The sequence below is a fragment of the Calidris pugnax genome, unplaced genomic scaffold, assembly GCF_001431845.1.
Source record: "Calidris pugnax isolate Ruff unplaced genomic scaffold, ASM143184v1 scaffold171, whole genome shotgun sequence".
Taxonomy (NCBI): domain Eukaryota; kingdom Metazoa; phylum Chordata; class Aves; order Charadriiformes; family Scolopacidae; genus Calidris; species Calidris pugnax.
Window position 1 is genome coordinate 431,021 of NW_015091064.1, and position 18,430 is coordinate 449,450.

At 37.7% G+C, this 18,430-nt stretch overlaps 1 protein-coding gene across 1 annotated transcript in view; it reads left to right on the forward strand.

The window, feature by feature from the left end:
- The window catches only part of TPO (thyroid peroxidase), a 51,385-nt gene that overhangs the window by 24,762 nt on the left and 8,193 nt on the right, over positions 1–18,430 (forward strand). The window contains exons 9-14 of the mRNA XM_014956736.1: positions 3,951–4,466; positions 11,767–12,025; positions 12,523–12,693; positions 14,278–14,515; positions 17,404–17,612; positions 18,139–18,309. Of these exons, the coding sequence (XP_014812222.1) occupies positions 3,951–4,466; positions 11,767–12,025; positions 12,523–12,693; positions 14,278–14,515; positions 17,404–17,612; positions 18,139–18,309 (1,564 nt within the window). The remainder of the gene's footprint in view (positions 1–3,950; positions 4,467–11,766; positions 12,026–12,522; positions 12,694–14,277; positions 14,516–17,403; positions 17,613–18,138; positions 18,310–18,430) is intronic.

Consider the following 18,430-nt stretch of genomic DNA (forward strand, 5'->3'; position numbering starts at 1 on the left):
GGGGGGAGGAGAGGAGTTTCTAGTTATTAGTGTGACCAGAGGAGTTATTTTTTGAACAGTGAAACAAAATGCTATTTTCCCCTAGAAATTATTTTCTTCCTGAAGTCGTAAGTAAAGCTAATCTCCACCTATTAAATACTTGGAAAACAGCCACTGTTCTATATGTTTGTTTTGTATATGAAGAAACTGTGGCTGGTTTCCAAAGATAGTGAAATTAACAGCATATTATCCAACAATGTAAACATAGAAGCAGCAGTTTGCACTCTTGCTATGTTCCTAGAACATCGGCACCCAAGGGACAATCTACCCATGGAAAAGGACAACCATGCTTACAGCTACATGCCCTCCCTGGGGGTTTCACCAAGGAAAGGGAGCTCCTGACTGTGCAGGTTAGGGCAGCTGGCTGGGAAATGTTCCGAGTCAGTGCAACTCAATGAAGGATTGAAAGCTGTGGTAGTACATTAATATTAATAACAAGCATAGGTAAATGATTCATAGGTTAGCAGGAACCATTATGATTTTCTATTCTGGACATTTTCATAATAAAGGCTGTAGAATTTCAGCCAGTGATTCTCACATTGAGCTTGTAGCTTCTGGTAGAGCCTGAACATCCTTTTTCTTTATCTTTTCAGAATCCCACAGTGTGGGAGGGAAAAATGGGGGGGGCGGGGGGGGGAGAAAAAATCAGTAGCTTTAGTTTATGCTTCTTTTACAGTAGCCTGACAAATGGAACAGGGATGTGCAGGTAACCTGTCATTCCTCAGATGATTATTTCAGGTTAGGGCTGAGACATAATGAGGCATTAGAAAGACTTTCATAGGAGAGCTTCTGACTTTATTCAGTATTAATTACATTGCTGACAATAAGTTAGACATGGCACATACATACACATAGTAAGATACAATCCTGAAAAGCTTACAGACAGTTCCAATACAAGAAGGTGGAAAAGAAACAGAGTCACAGAAAAGTGAGGGTGCTTTGCAAAATGTGACACACAACATGACAGGTTACTGCCTCAGCTACAAATGGATCAGTTGATGTGCGCTCAACAACCAGCAAAGTGAGCCCCTACCCTTTTCTTCTGTGTTTCTGAGGTAGCAGCTCACTGTCAGATGGGGTCATTGACTCTTCTCCAAGTTTCACTCCACAATAAACATTCATATTTTCCTTATCGGGAAACTTTCATAGACTATAAGCTAGGTTTTCTTTTAAATCCTTTTACAAGGTCATTTCCCACAGAAAAAAATTCACAATAAGAAAGACTTTTCTTTAACTGAAATAACACTTTAGACATTGTAATACACTGAAACAATTAGTGCCTTTCATTTTCCTACACATAAAAGAATATCACCATAAACAGGTCTGACAGTGCATATACACTAACAGTTTAAATCAATCTACAGCTATACTAGGAAAACTATTGTGGCCAGAGAGGGATTTGTTGTGAGTTTTTTTCTTCTAGAATTATGCAAGGCAGATTAAAAAATGATATGAAAATTCTTCATTAGTTTTGGAGAAAAATGTGATTCTGTACCCATTTCAGCAGAAAAGGGTCTTTTTTTTTTTTTTCCTCTTGGATTATTTTTTATGTCATTTGGATAATAACATAAGGAACCTCTCATTTGCACATTCAGCTGCTGGCTGCACGCTACTTAGCCCATGAAAAGAGAGAGAACTGCATTATGCGGTTCTGCCAGCCCCTTAATGTTCATTACTGCTGTTTTTCTCCACTGGGGCACAGAATGGTTTGAACTGAAATTGCAGAGGCAGTTACCTAAAGATTATTCAGTATGAACTTCATTCGCCGGTGATATGTTTGGTTGTGAGCCTCGCTGTTTAACAATTTAAAGGCAGATTATACTTTTTTTTCCCAGTGATACCTGAATTCTTCCAGGCTTTCCTGATAACTAGAAGCAGGAGGAACTCAAACACATACAATGCTGTGGCTGCCAAGTTCAGGTATTTGTAGTATGAGGTGAGCTTCTTGCTTACATTGTCAGCTGCAGGGAAAAAGAAACCATGCTAACAGCAAGAGACTTAATAATAGAGACAAATACTAAATAGAAAACCCAAGGCAGAAAAATGACTGATTTCACTTATCAGTGAAAGAAACAAAAAGAAATTGTATACTTTCTTCAAAAATAACCTGCTTTGATTTGCTGAAGCCTAACTAGTAAAGAAATATTGGTAGAATTTCTTTACCAAACAAATTTGAAAACCAAATGAAACCCTTTCTTATCTAAAATGCTTTACTGGTATCAACTCCTCCTGCCATGAGTTCTCAGTAGTAAGAAAATTGTACTTGATATAATAAATGAGGTAATGATGTTATTATATGAAGCTTTTGAATTCCTTTCCAAAGTTGCCTTGTTACTTTTAACCCAAATTTAATGACTATTTTATCTTCACACACTGGTCTGTGCATTATTAGAAGTAGGAAGAAGAAATTACAACATTTTCTGTAACACCTGCAGTATTCACTATCTTCTGCCCAAGAGTTTTCAAAAATGAAAAGCAACAATACAGAATGCAGATAAAAAGGGTTAGCTCAGGTGTCTGTACAAAACATTCATTTTCTCTTAGTCAAATGTTCGAGGATTTTTTTTTTTTCTGGGGCATTTCAGCAGCTTTAGTAAGTGTTATCTGTTCCTATTTTATATTGATGAATTGATAAGAAAACTCCAGCATTAAATTCCCTGAAACTCAGACTCCATGATTTTTATACCTTTTTAATTGAGCTTAATCTTTTTTAAACTATTGGAAGCGATATGCCGTTACGGCTACTTGTTGGTGCACAATGCAGTACTGTTAGAATTTGGAAATAATGTGCTTTTCAGAACAACAGAGTTCATAAAGACAAATGTGCATTACACAACAAAGATAGATTTTAGTTATTTTGAAACCTGGCAGTTTTATTTTAGTGATGAACTCTATTCTTTGAAATAGAATTGATGTTCTGAGCTTTCCTTTTCAATATCCTACAATGTGAATAAAACCTTTCTCCGTCCCCTTCCAAGATCTCTGCTGCCCTCCCCACATCTGTTAAGTTATCCATCAGTGCTCTCCTGTGGCAAAACTTCCAGCTGTCTGGTTTGGGCTCTGTTTTCCCCAAAGACCCTTACCTATACCTCAAGATCCAATTTGACAATTCCCACACGTTTCCTCCATGCCCTTTACCTGTGTTTGGAGTAGCTGACTGTGTGACAGGATGGTTCAGACTATAGGAACGCTGACTCTCCACACAAACGCTGGGTCACCATTTGACCTCGGTCTCAGCTGTGTGTGGGTCAAACCGATAAAGGACTGGGAAGCCTTTCATTTGTCAAAGGCTATGTTCAGCCTTTGCTTTCTGTGAAGACAGTCGGAATTTAATACTTCTAAGACAGCTATCGCTGTAAAATAATGCGGGGGAAGGATTGTGGGGGACTGGCAGAAAGCAGAGTGAATAATTACATTTGCCTTTGTTAGTTAGGAAACTGGATTAAATTTAGATATGGAAACAAAGCTTTTACAGCATGCTGCTACAGACATTGAAACTCTTCATTAGGTTTTTATGTATGCATGTAAACCTGCTGTTTCACTAGGTGTTCAGGAGAACAATAATTTGACCACATGTTCACGTCTTCTCTGTGATACATTTCATGATGAATTTTGATTGTGAAGCCAGGCTAATTTAGGTGTGGGTCTATGCAAAAGGGATTACATCAGTACTTTGCTACTGAGACAGAGTAAAGATTTTGGGGTTTATTTCTGTCTTTAAAAAGGGTTAAATCATCTTTTTGCTTAAATCTAAAGGGAAAAAAAATCTCTACAGGTTTAGAATATGTCACTCCAGTTGATGAGATCTGATCTGAAACCTGAGACTGAAGTTGGAAAAATTTACACAAGCTTTAATTCAACATCCACAACTGTTACCTGCAGCTTAGAAAATACATGTTTTTTTTATGCAGGTGACCATCAATGACACATTAACTTCAGGGATGGATTGTCTGCCCTTCTACCGCTCCTCTCCTGCGTGTGGCACTGGTGATCATAGTATTCTCTTTGGAAATCTATCAGCGCTAAATCCAAGGCAACAGATCAATGGCTTAACTTCTTTCCTTGATGCTTCTACTGTCTATGGCAGTACCCCTGCCATTGAAAATAAACTGAGGAATTTAACAAGCAAAGAAGGCCTTCTTAAAGTAAATGTTAAATACTATGATAACCATCGGGAATACCTGCCTTTTACAGACCGGATCCCATCACCTTGTGCGCAGGACTCAAATACGAGTGAAGGTGAGAGGATTGAATGCTTTATGGCTGGGGACAGCCGATCCAGCGAGGTCACATCTCTGGCAGCTATGCACACACTGTGGCTGAGAGAGCACAACCGCCTGGCCAGAGCCCTCAAAAACATCAATGGCCACTGGACCGCTGAGACAGTCTACCAAGAAGCACGAAAAATTGTCGGTGCGCTGCATCAGGTTTGCTGCTTATTCACTTATCTACACATTGCAGCGAATGTCTTAGAATAGAATTGATCCCAAAACCTCAAATGCGTTTCTGTGAGTGGCTTTGGAGATGGTTACCTTTTCTTTGCCACCTGTTTCTGAGTTTCAAATTTGGTATGTTCAAAGTTTGTTCTGTTTTCCACTTTCCTGAATGCAATTTCCTTCTCCTTTGTGTGTCCAGACCCCTCAGTGCTCTGATTTTCATGGCAGTTTCTACTCTGCTTCCTCTTTCTGCAGGCTTCTCTGGTGTCTCTTTTGTCTATTGAAGAGGCCTTTTCAGATGCATTTCTTTGTATATATATGTTTAGGTTTTTTTGGTAAAGGAAACAATTAAAAAGTAATAGCTCTGTATTTACACAGTGTTCAAAATGCTTACTTTTTCATAGGAATTAGATAAATTAATAACTTTTCTGTGTAAAAATGCCTGTGAAATTCTCAATGATGCATTATTGCATAAACTTCAAAGGCTACTCTTGGTAGGAGATAGCAGAGAAATAAATATGGAAAAACACAAAAAAGAAGAGTCCCTAAGAAATATAGTACCTGAGAATAGGAAAATCTATTTCTACTCAGTATTTTACCTTTTTCTCCCCCTCTGCCCTTGCCCCTGAAGTAGCTACACAGGCTTTAACTTCTTTTTATTCCTCACACTGCTGGTCTTCTATATGGAAAGCTTGTGGTCCTGCAGGCTTTCACATAATCCTATCATAAATGAAACAAAATGAAAACGTTCAACAGGATTTCCCGTGCACAAAATCTAATCTGCTTGCTCACAGTGTTAGAGGCATTTGAATCTGGATGGCATCTGCACCCAGATGGATTCCTGCAGTGCCAGCCTTATAGATGGGAGGACATTGTGGCTCCCTGTCCTCAGGTTCAGCCAGTACAAGGCCAGGTACTTATGCCCAGTAGGCGTGTGTGGGTGCACACAGAAACACACAGAGATACAGAGCAGGCCACACCAACCAGCAGCAGCACACTAAAAGCAGCACCTTTGCTGGTGCTCACACAGATGGCCTGACCCCTGTTCTCTGCAGCTGCTCCATATTGAAGCCCATTAGTGAATTGCACACAAGGGAAGCACGGGGCTCTTCTGGACAGCCTGCCCAGTGGCTGGACCCAGAGATGGTCCAGCTCATGATGCCTGGACACACAAGACCCTGAGGTTCAGTGTCCCACTCACCCTCTTTGCACATCCTCACGTTTCTCATGCTGCTCATCATCTCTGGTCTCTTTGGAAACTCACGAGTAGAGAGATCAGAGTAGAGAGTACAGCCACAAAGCAGGTAGCGAGAAATCAGATTTCAGAAGAACATAGCTTAAACTGCAGAGGTCAAGCACGGGGCTCAGTTGGACAAGCACACTGATCAGGTAACTGTTCACACTTGGACAGTCCCTTTTATCCCCTTTTCCTTCTATTTCCCCTTGCTTTTTTCCAGTCCATCTTCACCCCTCCTTTTGCTCTTTATGGGACCTTTAGTCCTTCACTGAGTACCCTATAGTGTTTCACATTCCCACAATCCCCTCAAAACATCACAAACCAAGTTCTTACAGAATTCCCCCAAGTCCTTTCCTCTCTGCACCCCACAATGACTCCAGCCCCCGCCAGGCAACCACCCCATTGCCTCACGTGGTGTCCAGGGACAGTTTCTTTCATTGGCTCATCTTGGTGGGTTTCACACTTGGCTGGGGGAATAGACAATCCTGCAAGTCCATGTTCAATGGTTTGGTTGCTCAGGTTACTCTGCCTGAAATTGCTCCTTAAGCCTCACCAGGGCCATTGGGTTTGTGGAGATTCACCTCTAATCAGACAACCTAAGACATAGTGTTTCAGCCTGTCTGTTATAATCTATAATACTGGATTAACAATAATCTGAAGGCTAGGGGGACTTTCGTACGTTTTCTGATTCTTACAAACAGATTTTTTAGTACCAAAAAGAGGCTTTTTTGAAGATGAATTGGGTAAGGAGGGTGAAAGATTTCACTATTCTGATAAAAGAAATTTCCTTTCTTCTGCCACGATTTTTAGTTAGCAGAATGTGCAGAATGTTTCCTTTAAGAAATGACCTGTGTTATTTGCATACAAAGCCAGATAACTTCAGAAAAGTAACATATTTTATTCAATTGTATTTAGCCAGTCTATTTGAAAAATTTGGCTTTTACGTAGAGAGATATATATATAGAGAGAGAGAGGATACATTAACCGTGTCAGCTCCTCTGCTGTAAGTGTGCTGTTTGCATTGAAATAATGGCACTGACAAGTCAGAATGGTTGTTAATACTTGTTAGAAGAAAAGAGCAAATCCCAAATTAGGCCTCTATGCATTCATATACTTCCGATTTACGTCTAGCAACTTTATGGCCTGAAAGAAAATACTTTGTGCGAGGCAATACACTGCATGAATCTGGGCTACTCATTATCTCTACCAGTATCACAGAATAATGATATTTGCATATGGCTCATTAGAAATGTGTTTGAGTTATATCTAGCTGGTTCAGAGACAGTCATTCAAGAGAGATAATTGGAGTATCTATTAATGTGGTATGCTAACCAGCACACTAATGACAGCTCTAGTTAAAGTTACCTCGAGACTTCCACTCTAAAATTTAGTTTCAGTTGATATGCATTTCTAAAATTCTCTCTTTTTGGAATGAATACTTTCACGTGTAACTTTTGCCTGTAGGTGTGTAATTACAGAGAATTGAACAAAAAGCCTTCCCTTTTATCTAGAATAAGGAGAATGAAAAAAATATGTCTCTAGACCATACTTTTCATCCTAGATGTTTTTTTGGCAGCATAAATATCTCTAGTGACAAATGTTTAACAACAGAAACTCGACAAAGTTACCAAGCATAACAATTGCCTGTTGGTATCCTGGACAAAACAGATTTTTTTGTTTGCATTGTAGGCATGTTTCACTGATAAGTAGTAGTTTATATAAGGCACTACAGTGGTTAACTTGTATTTTAGAGGAATGACACATGCTTAACTCTAAAATATTAACACTGCAGTATACGGTGGCAAAAGTACATCCCTTCATCTACCTATTGTTTTGTGCAAAAAGACCTTTTTTTCATCATCAATTACTAAGTGAATTGAAACTATCTTCTTGTTGCACTTATTCCTGTTTTTACCTGAGAAAACAGAATTTTTAATCTTTTTTAATCTTTTAATCTTTTTTAAGCTATTTGTAAGAAAATAGTATAAATTTGTTTTTCTTTAAACAAGAAACATAGAGAAAACAGGAAAAAATGCTCAATTATGCAACTACTACAGTCTTAACATTGCTATTTCATACATATGTGGTTTGCAGAATGCAACTGCATGCACATGTGCTGTTCCTCCCAGAGACCATTTCCCCTGATGTGCCGGATGATGTGGCACTAGTCACAGTAAAGCAGGAGTTTTGCAGATCAATCTGAATCAAATTCTCTTTGATTTTTTTACAGTATCAGAAAATGATCTCTGAATTAATGGTGCTACTGCCAGTTGATCCCAATTGTCGTTGACAACCACTGTTAGTTTTCAGTGTGTATGTAGGTGTTTTTTCTACTTCCTTCTACGTCTGCTTGTGTTCCCTGAACATCTTGCATCCTGACTTCTCTGCCACGATCCAAGGCATGAGTTGAAAGTGTGTGTCTTCTGAGGCTGACATAATTGAACTTAACTACAATATTATACATGGCTAACCTGGATAAAAATTGTTTGTGAAATTAGATTATTAGATAACTCCTCTCACAGCTTAAACTCTATGAAATTATAAAAGAAAAATAGGTAACTAATAGATATTATAAAAGACTATATGTTGCATACTAGCATAACTCATGTTTATAAAGACTATAGTTCATACTATTAAAGCAACTATAATAATGTGTTCATTATTTATTAAAAATTGAACTATTATATACTTTACAGAAATGTTTAGGACTTCAACATCATCTGTAAATCCTTTAGTATCTGCAATGAGAACTTCAGTCCAACTGTGCTTAGCACTTTAATGAATTAAACATCATTGTTCTGTATTACTTCTGCAATCTTTTCCAAGTGCAGGAGCTTTGTTTAATTGGCTCCTCACTATCTGAGTGAGATACTATTCCTTTGCGGTTATCTCTGGCCAATGGCAAATGCAAGTTGCACTTTTGGCCTTATTTATTCTTATCGTAGTTCACATATACAAATGTTCTTCCTTCCAGCCTTTATTTTTTTTATTTTGTTTTTCCATCTATTGTGCCTCATTCACACCTACTTTGGAAAATGCTGGAGGGGTTTTGGCAAGGAAAGTCTGCTGAATCTTATGGGAAGTAATATGAATTTCTGTATCTTTTGCACCTAATTTGAAATAACTTTTAACATGAACAAAAAATTATCAAAAATAGTCTGAAATTATGTAACCGATTTCCAAATACCTAATGTACGGCTGACTTCTGCTGGAGGTGGCCCAGCCTGGAGGCAAACTCAACCAGGATGCTCATAAGGATTATAAGAATATGCATATAATATATATACTATATATATGGAGATATATTAATCCTCATAAGGATTACTGTGTTCATAAGGAAACTGGAGAACCCCTGTTGTAGTTGTGCCTTCTGAAGGAGAGGGACACTGCCTTTCATACTAACCGTCGGTTTAATTTGGAGTGTTATTGTGCTTGCAGGTCTGGATTCAGTTACTTTTCTATAAACAGTGTACATGTGATTCATGATATGATGTAAAATGTGTACAAAGCCTCTTCTGACAGTCTTGACAGAATCACTCAGATTCTGTGTCTGACTGAATACTTACCAAATATTTGCTTGAATTGCTAGGAAATCAGAAATTTATTTTCTCTGATATGACACATTTAAATACTCTCAATCCCTCTGTCAGGATCTGGTCATATTGACTACTAAATTAATTTAAATATTGAACATGTGGCTTCTGATTAAAAGACAGTGCCCATTTGTCATGTTTTTACACTGAATTATACCATTGAAACAATGACTGCCTCAAGACAGAAGTAGTATTGACATTACTGATTAAAATTAATTTCTTCATGAGACTTCTATAGAGCTTGAAGTTGATGCTATGAGGTGCTGAATGTCTCTTAAGAAGAGCCTAAATTACCAGTAATCCCAGAAATGTCACAAGGAGACCACCCAGTGCCTCACAGGTTCAGACTCATTATATCCACATAAATCCCTTATGCTGCTGCAAACACCTGCAAGTTAATTTATTATTAATAAATAAACTCAAAGTAAGTAATAAAAGTTAGAGCAGTTCATTGTACTTGTTTGCAGTTTCTTTGCTGTATAGCGCCTTTATGGCTCTGATTTTATTGATGTATTTTTAGACAAGAATATTCCTTTGTTTCCACAGTTGTTGAAGGAACACTGTAGAGAAAGAAGTATTATGCTTATTTATGTCAAATATGAAAGGAAATAAATCTTTCAAATCATTTTCTCAGAGCAGGGAGTGCATGCAAAAGAATTTTAACAAAAATAATTGTGATGTTTGTCAGCTGTTTACACCTTTACATTTTATGTATATGTCAGTTATGAGAACTTGTAGCGAGCTTCTACTTGACTTCACACAGACAAACTCAGGTGAGGTACACAAAGACTGGATGCTACATACTTTAGATACAGTTGTCTGTCAGACTCCAGTTTCTTTCTGGAAGTATCATCTTCTGCTGTATTAGTAACAGCTTCTTAGTCTGTATTGTCTAAGAATCACCTCCACTTGATAGCGGCTTATTTAGCTATTGGAAGTTTCCATCAAACACATGCCTATTATAGCTCAAGACAGGCATAAGACCACTTTTTACCTTTGCCTTTTGATTTTCCTGTCTTGAAACAGCAAACCCTCTTCCCCCACCAAGGAAACAAGAAATGAAGTTCTTACCTCTGGAGTAAATGAGAAATTTGAACTGCCCTTTCCTTCAGGGAATCTGGCCTTTTTGAGCAGCTTAGCTTGAGATTTCGTTTACAATTAGGCCAAAAACAACAGTTATATCAGGATGTTTGTGTTCATGCTAACCTAGACCTATTTAAAGTCTTTGCTTGTAAAACCTAATTCTAAATCTAAAATTAGAAAGAACTGTTGGCTTGAAAAACCTTTATGAATGTAGCAAAAGGTTAACTTCTCAAATAACAATGTCAGTATTAATTTATAGCAATTATTTTATTTTCCTCATATATTTTATTAAAGGAGCTATAAAAGGAATCCTAACCTATTGTCTTTCAAATATTTTGTTCACTACATGACCTAACCTGAAAACATAAAGGGTTGCTACTTTCACCCTCTGAGAAAAGTGAATGAATTCTGGAGGGGTTTTCTTGTCTCTGTGCCATGCCTAAAATAAAGATACAAGTTTTTCATAAGGTCATTTTATGCCAAATAGCTTCTCAATATGCACTATATCAAGCTCAAAGTACGTTTGTCTGTATATTTTATTGCACGGTGTATTGAATCTATAAGATATTTTATTGAGTTCATTATGCTTCATATTCATCCTATTATGCTTTATTGAGTTCAGCATAATCTTTAACCTATAATGCACTTTAATTTTTATTTGGTACATTAGATCCTTTTCTCTTTTTTTTTGGTCGTGATTACTCCTGTGCTTTTTCCATGCGACTATAATGATATTACTTTATAAAAGCATTTGACAGAGGGTGTTTATCAGCATTTTCATTTTTGAAGTGTGTTTTGTAGGAGTCTATAAATTGGCTTGAGTTTAGCATAAAATGTCTACCATGGGACTCTGGGCACCAGTATTTTAAAGCCTGTTCATTTGAAATATTCAGTAACAAGGAGTTGTGTCACAAATATATGTCTGAAAATAGAATCTGTTCATATCAGCAACCATTATTGAAAGGTTTTATAGTAATTCATGCTTTCATTGCTATTTTCAAGGGCATTGTAGTTTACACCATCACAGTCAAGGCTTTAAACCTCGGCACACCTCCTGTGAGCTGGATTACTCCCACGGACTGGAAGTGAGCAACAATGATAGTCCCTACTCAGAAGATTTTGGTCTAGCACTTGTGGTAGGAGCTAGCAGGGGCCAGGCTGTTGTACCACACGGAGCCAAGCCACTCATTCTCGCCAGCCATTTGTCTCCTTACTGCAAAAATAAGAACAATATTGTTTACCAGCTAATACTGCTCATAGCCATGCCAAATGCTTGGGGATAGATGAGTGAAGAAAAAGGCATTTAGCTTGTGAGAATCGTTACTATTCATCTATAAAAACACTGAATGATAAATATTTCTTTTTTTTTTTCTTTCAGATTATTACTTTAAGAGATTACATTCCCAAAATCATTGGGCCAGATGCTTTTAATCTGTATATTGGCCTTTATACAGGTTATGATCCCTCATTGAATCCTACAGTTTCTAACATATTTTCAACAGCTGCTTTTCGGTTTGGTCATGCAACAATCCAACCAATAGTAAAGCGATTGAATGCACAGTATTTAGATGATCCAGAACTCCCAGATCTTCATTTGCATGAAGTTTTCTTTAGTCCCTGGAGGCTTATTAAAGGAGGTATGGTTTTATTTAAACTGCTTGGGTTGTTATTCCAGAATATTGTAACTTTTTCAAAGTTACTTTTCTTGAATTAGGAATAGGAACATTTATTTAATTGCATCATTGATTTAAGTTGTTAAATGGGTTCCAGAGCATTGACATGAACTGGAATAATTATTCTGAGATAAATAGTTCACTGATTCAGACAAAAATTATTCTCCAGATTAAACCAGTCTGGTAGATTGAAAAAGATATTTCTTCTTTTTTTTTTTTTCTTTTGCGGAGGAATATATTGTCAGGTTACAAATGTGCTTACACCTGAAGAAGCAGATCGAGCCTTTTCATAGCACTATTACTTCTATTTTGACCTGCAGCACATTTTTGCATATGCTTGAATGTAAAAGTCTGTGGCCAGTGTTTAAAAAACAGAGAAGCATGCATGCATTCATATTTGTTAAGAAAGCTATAATGGTTTATATATACACTGTAATGTTTTATTATTTGTGTGTTTTAAGGAGGCTTGGATCCTTTGCTAAGGGGTCTTCTAGCACATTCAGCAAAACTGCAGGTGCAAGATCAACTACTGAATGAGGAATTAACAGAAAAACTGTTTGTGTTGTCCAATAATGGTTCGCTTGATTTAGCATCGTTAAACTTACAGCGTGGCCGTGATCATGGACTCCCAGGTCTGTTGATTTTTCTTGAATTTCCTTCCAACTGGTAACTGAATAATAACTGCTTATATTTGGGATGTAATCATAGATTTTTAAATAATTGCTTTAGTAATCAAAACAATAACTTAAGTCTCTTTCAAAATGTAAGCAACTAATATTTTTAACTTTGATGGAAACAAAATATTACCCAGCATTTGAAATTAAAGTAACCTGTTAAATCTGTAATGTGGAAGGCCAGTACCAGTGAGTGGATCTGGGTGTGCTTTTGTAGGCACCTGAGGCTTGTTCTTGCTGGAACCAGCTCCAGAGGAGTGGGGTTTCTGCCTGCGGCAGCTACTTGCCACCAGCAGGCTGCCCCCAGCCTGTGGGACAGGTCGATTTAGACACAACCTCATTGGCTCTACCAACCATAGTAGGTATTGAGAAGTTTCCAGGAATGGTGTAGATGGCTTGTCTAGGTGTACACCTCATTTTGAGAAATTTTACACATTTGTGCCTGGTTTTTGCACTAGATTTCTTACTCCAGTCAGCCCAGAGTAAGATTGAACTATCAAGAAGTGCTATCCCATCAGGCCATGGATGTACCACCTCAGAGGAAGACTGCTGGAGCTTAGTTCAATTTGATTGCATCAGCTGTTAAATTATACAGTAGGTTCCCAGTCCTGTGCAAAAACCTTTTACAAGCATGCCACAGCTTCTGAGAGCAGAGGCAGCAACCCTCAGCATGGTATGCAGGGCCTCTTTCATTTCTAAAACTGTGTCCCTGCCTGATCAGACCACTTTTCTGCGTGAATAACAAACAAATCTGTCTGCCCTTCCATGTTCTGAGCCAGATATCCCACCCATGGAGGTAGGACTGATTGATTGTCAAAGGGCCTTACATCTCTGGGTGACAACCCTCTCCATCTCTCCTGTGTGACTCTGCAGCTAGGAATACACAAGTCATTGACCCAGAACAGTAGAAGTGAAGTCTGACTCCAGCCTGCAATGTAAAGGTCTCAGCTACAAGAGGGTAGAAATGGAATTTTGATCTCCCAGACCAGAAATTAAAGTTTTTTGGGGAGATGGAGGGCAGGGAAGGGAATAATTCCAATTATGTAAAAGAATGTAAAAGAAATATTCCAGAGAAATATGTAAAAAGAAAATTTCCAGAGAGTTGGACATGTGCCCTAGTATAGGGCATATATAATGCCCTATAGTATCATTCTCCTTAGTATAATTCTTTAGTTACTAACTTCATTCCGGTTACTTCTTGCCCACTATTTCCCTAACTCCTGTATTCCGAGTCTGGAAACCTCAAGACACAGTTCATGCTCCCAATAACTATTATCATGTTTTCATTGCTTACATTTGGGAGAACTGTTTTAAAACTTTTTTTTCCATCATGAAAATGTTGTAGCAATTGCATATTCTGTAATTTCAGAGCCTGCCGTTGCTTCTGCGATCAATTTAACCAATAATAACAGGCCTATTTTTAGACATAACTGTCTATGACTATGATTAAGGTTGTCAGAATCCAATGCTTATACATTTATTAATTTCATATATCATGCTTTACAGTCAAGTCTAAACTTCCTTTTAACATAATATTTACAGGTTATAATGACTGGCGAGAATTCTGTGGCTTACCAAAACTGGAAACTCAGACTGACCTGAATACAGTAATAACCAATTACAATGTCATTGAAAAAATCATGGAATTGTACCATAATCCAAGCAATATTGATGTTTGGCTTGGTGGTCTTGTAGAAGACTTTCTTCCAGGGGCTAGAACAGGTCCCCTGTTTGCATGTATAATTGGAAAGCAAATGAAAGCACTAAGGGATGGTGATCGGTGAGTTTATTTATGCTGTTGAATCATTTGTGTAATATGCAGACTCAATGGATATTTTACAGATATGTGAGAATACTTCCCAGAACATAAGACAACATAATACTTAAACAGACTTTAAACAAATCATTCTTTGTCACTTCCACTTTTTTAACTTTGCTTCTTCAGTTTTGTTGGGTGAGCTTTTGCTTAATTCTTCTTTGATCTGTATATAATTTCAATTCCAGGTGACATGGGGATTTGTTTCTGTGGTATTGAGAAGCCCAGCTTTGCACTCCTGGTGGAAATGCTAGGTGCCACCAGCAGTTAATTGTGCCAGGGGCAGCTAACTACTGTGTGGATGGATATAGTACTGTGCGGGCTTTATCTATCCACTTCCTGAGGGCTGCACTGGGCTCAGGGTCCTCAACTGCAAGAACCTCAACATTTTCCATGGCAACGACAGCAAAGTCAGAAGGGATAGGCAGAGAGCTGTAATTCAGGCTTCCTAGAGGGGATAATAAAAACACCGTGTACCTAGTCTTATGTGAACTGGGGCTGCAGAGTGCTCCCAGAATTGCCTCATGGGACACAGCATAGTATGTCCCTTCACCCAACCCTGAACAGCGACCACCAGGATCTTGTGCCAGTTCAATCCTTCATGCCAGGAAGGCAGAACAAAATGCAGCTTCGGGTCACAAAGGAGTGCAAGATGCAGTTTATATTTTGCTTCTGCTCCTGAAGCAATTGTGAAAACAACCCTTTTTTTCATTTCTGAAATGTACTTGTGGCAGTAATTTTGAATCTCATGAGAAGACTAATTTTAAACTGCTCACACCATGCTAGCAGTTGTGTTTTAAGTTCGTCTGGTCCTTATGCTCACCTTTAAGCTCCTCTCGTAAGTTACTGTTGTGGAAAGAAACCATTATGTAAATAAGCATCCGAGGCAGGATTTAAATCTGAACTTTAAAAAATGTTAATTAATTAGCTTACAGGAAAAAGCGATGGTAATCATAAAGGTGGTATCTTATTAGCACAAACTGTATAGACAACAAACATTTCACTCAACTGTGTTAAAAATGTGGTTGAAAGTTTTCTGAATCATACAGACGTACCTGACCCTGTCTGGGGAAGGGTAATCTATGGAGGCCCTTCCAGCCTTGTTTCCATGATTCAGTGCCTTACGATACTTCTCATTATTCAGTGTCTTATGATACTACTAGCATTAATTAAACTTAAGCATAATTTAACATTAACTTCAAATTGAGCAAAAGATAGTTCTAATAATAAAATAATTCCCCGAGTTTTTGCCATAAAGTTTGTGTCAGCTAACTTAAATGTGAAATGGTATTGTCATTAATGCTATGATAAGGAACTACCTACGAGAAGTTAAAAGTATGAAAAAACATGTTATAGTTGTCACACAGTAAGAAGAAGAATTGAAAAGTCTAACATTCATTACGGTGCCTTGTCAGATAGAGTACTGGGTACTATCTATATCTGCACTAGTAAGACTGCTTGCTTACTAGATACCCTAATTGACATGTCAGTAAGTAGGGATTTCAAAACATCTTCTCTAACATTTGTTTAAGTTCAGAAATCAGGTCTAAGTGGAATTTTTTCACTGATTAATCTCCATCTTGATAGCCTTAAAATTTTTTGTCAGTAATCTGACAAAACCCAAAGGGATTTCACACAAGCTGTGTGGTGTGATCAACACACAGAAGGGAAGGAATGCCATCCAGAGGGACCTGGACAGGCTGGGCAGAGAATAGATTGAAAGCAGCCCTGAGGAGAAAGACTTGGGGGTGTTGGTTGATAGGAAGCTCAACATGAGCCAGCAATGTGCACTCGCAGTCCAGAAAGCCAACCATATCCTGGGCTGCATCAAAAGAAGCATGGCCAGCAGGTCAAGATACTGCCCCTCTACTCCACAGGGAACCATCCACAGGGTACCACAGGGAACTATCTTAGCAGTTTAGCAGCGCTTAACCTGTTTAATGTACTAATGTTATCAAGCTCTCCAGAAATATTTTTTTTGCCATTCATGACATGTCTTTATATACAAAATGTTTATATTTAATTCCCCCTTTCCCCCCAGTGTTTTCTTTCCTTTTCTTTTTGTCTTTAAACACAAAAGATGTGTGTATGCAGACATATAGATTATATATAATATATATAATTTAAATAGATACACCTTTGTAGCACCAACTGCTCCTTCTGTTCTGTCACCAAACTCCTGATCCAACAAAATGGAAAAAGCCAGTCCTCTTAGCTTACCTTTTTGTATGATCGAAAAGCACACTTCCTATCTTGCAATTCTCTGCTATAATTAATCTGCATATCTAAGCTTTCTTACCAAATTTAAAATGCCATACTAAACAGAGGAGCATTCAGCAATACCTTGTTTTCATAGCAACCGTTTAGTAATGGCAAACAGAATTCAAAAGCTATGGTACAGGAAAATCTATTATGGCTACTCCTGTAATCCTCCTGTAGTTTATGCTTAAAACAATTTATGAGTGCACAGTGAATGCTTGTGTGCATAATACTAAGCATCCAGTTCAAACAAATTAGCTCCAAATTTTTTTTTTTCTTAGGATTGTAACTTGTCTTGTGGACCTGTATCACCAATGAAATGCAATTCTGTAAACGTGAATAATAGTTTTAACCAGCTGACTTTAACACATCATCTGAGTTGACCAGTACATCAAACTCACACTAGTCTTTTCTTGACTTTCAAGCTGAGTGTGTAAGTCTTCAGATCATGGTGCTTACTTTTATTATTGTTGTATGTACCTATGTTTTGCTATTATTCATATTTTTGGTCTGTTACATAGGGTGTTGTGAAAATAAGAATAATTAGCCCTTTGAATTTGACCTTTTCAAAATATTTCTGTCATTTTTTCCAGATTTTGGTGGGAAAATGATAATGTTTTCACAGAAGCTCAAAAGCATGAACTCAAAAAACACTCATTGTCCCGCGTGATTTGTGACAATACAGGGATTTCTGAAGTGCCAGCAGATGCCTTTCAACTTGCAAAGTTTCCACAGGATTTTAAGCATTGTGACAATATACCTGGGATGAATTTAGAAGTGTGGCAAGAATACTACCAGGAAGGTAATCTCATAATTACCAATCTTTTCTGATGAGAGGGGAAAGTAATCAGCAGTAAGAGCACTGACCTTCATTGTAGCAGGTATTAAGTGACTGGTCCGACGCAGATCTTTACTATTTCTGCCACTTAGAAATGGGATCTATGTCTTTCTATCCTTCTTTCTCAACTTCCTCTGTAAAAAAAGATAGTGTTTGCCAACTTCACTCCAATAACATCAATGGCTTGTGATATATGCAGACATTATGGCAATTGGGGCAGGAGTTCTTAGACAGATAGAAAATATTAACTATGAACTCTGAAGAACATACTGTTAGAAGATAAAGCTGATTTTACAAGGATTATAAGTCAAACCTGAGGTATTCCATATGAAGTCATGTCCATAAAGGAACAATTAAGTTCTTGATCACCTTAAAATTTGTGAATAATTTCACTGAAGTTACTTCCTAACTCTAATGGAGAAAAATGTCAATTTTTGAGGGTAAAGTGTTATTTTTTTAAGAGCTTGTAATACAGACTTTTTATTTGTAGAGGAAATATGTGGAACACCAAAGAGCGTGGAAAACGGTGATTTCATATACTGTTCAGAATTTGAAAAATCTACAGTGATTTATTCATGTGAATATGGATTTAAATTACAAGGAGAGGAACAATTAATGTGCACAAGCAAAGGATGGAATTTTGAGCCTCCCATTTGTATAGGTATGTGGTTTTCTGTTGTTTCTGAAATTTTGTAAAAGCACACCTCATCAGAAGTTAACTCCCTCCTATGCTCTCTTGTAGTCAACCTTCTGGGTTTGTAGGTACAATAACATGATAATGT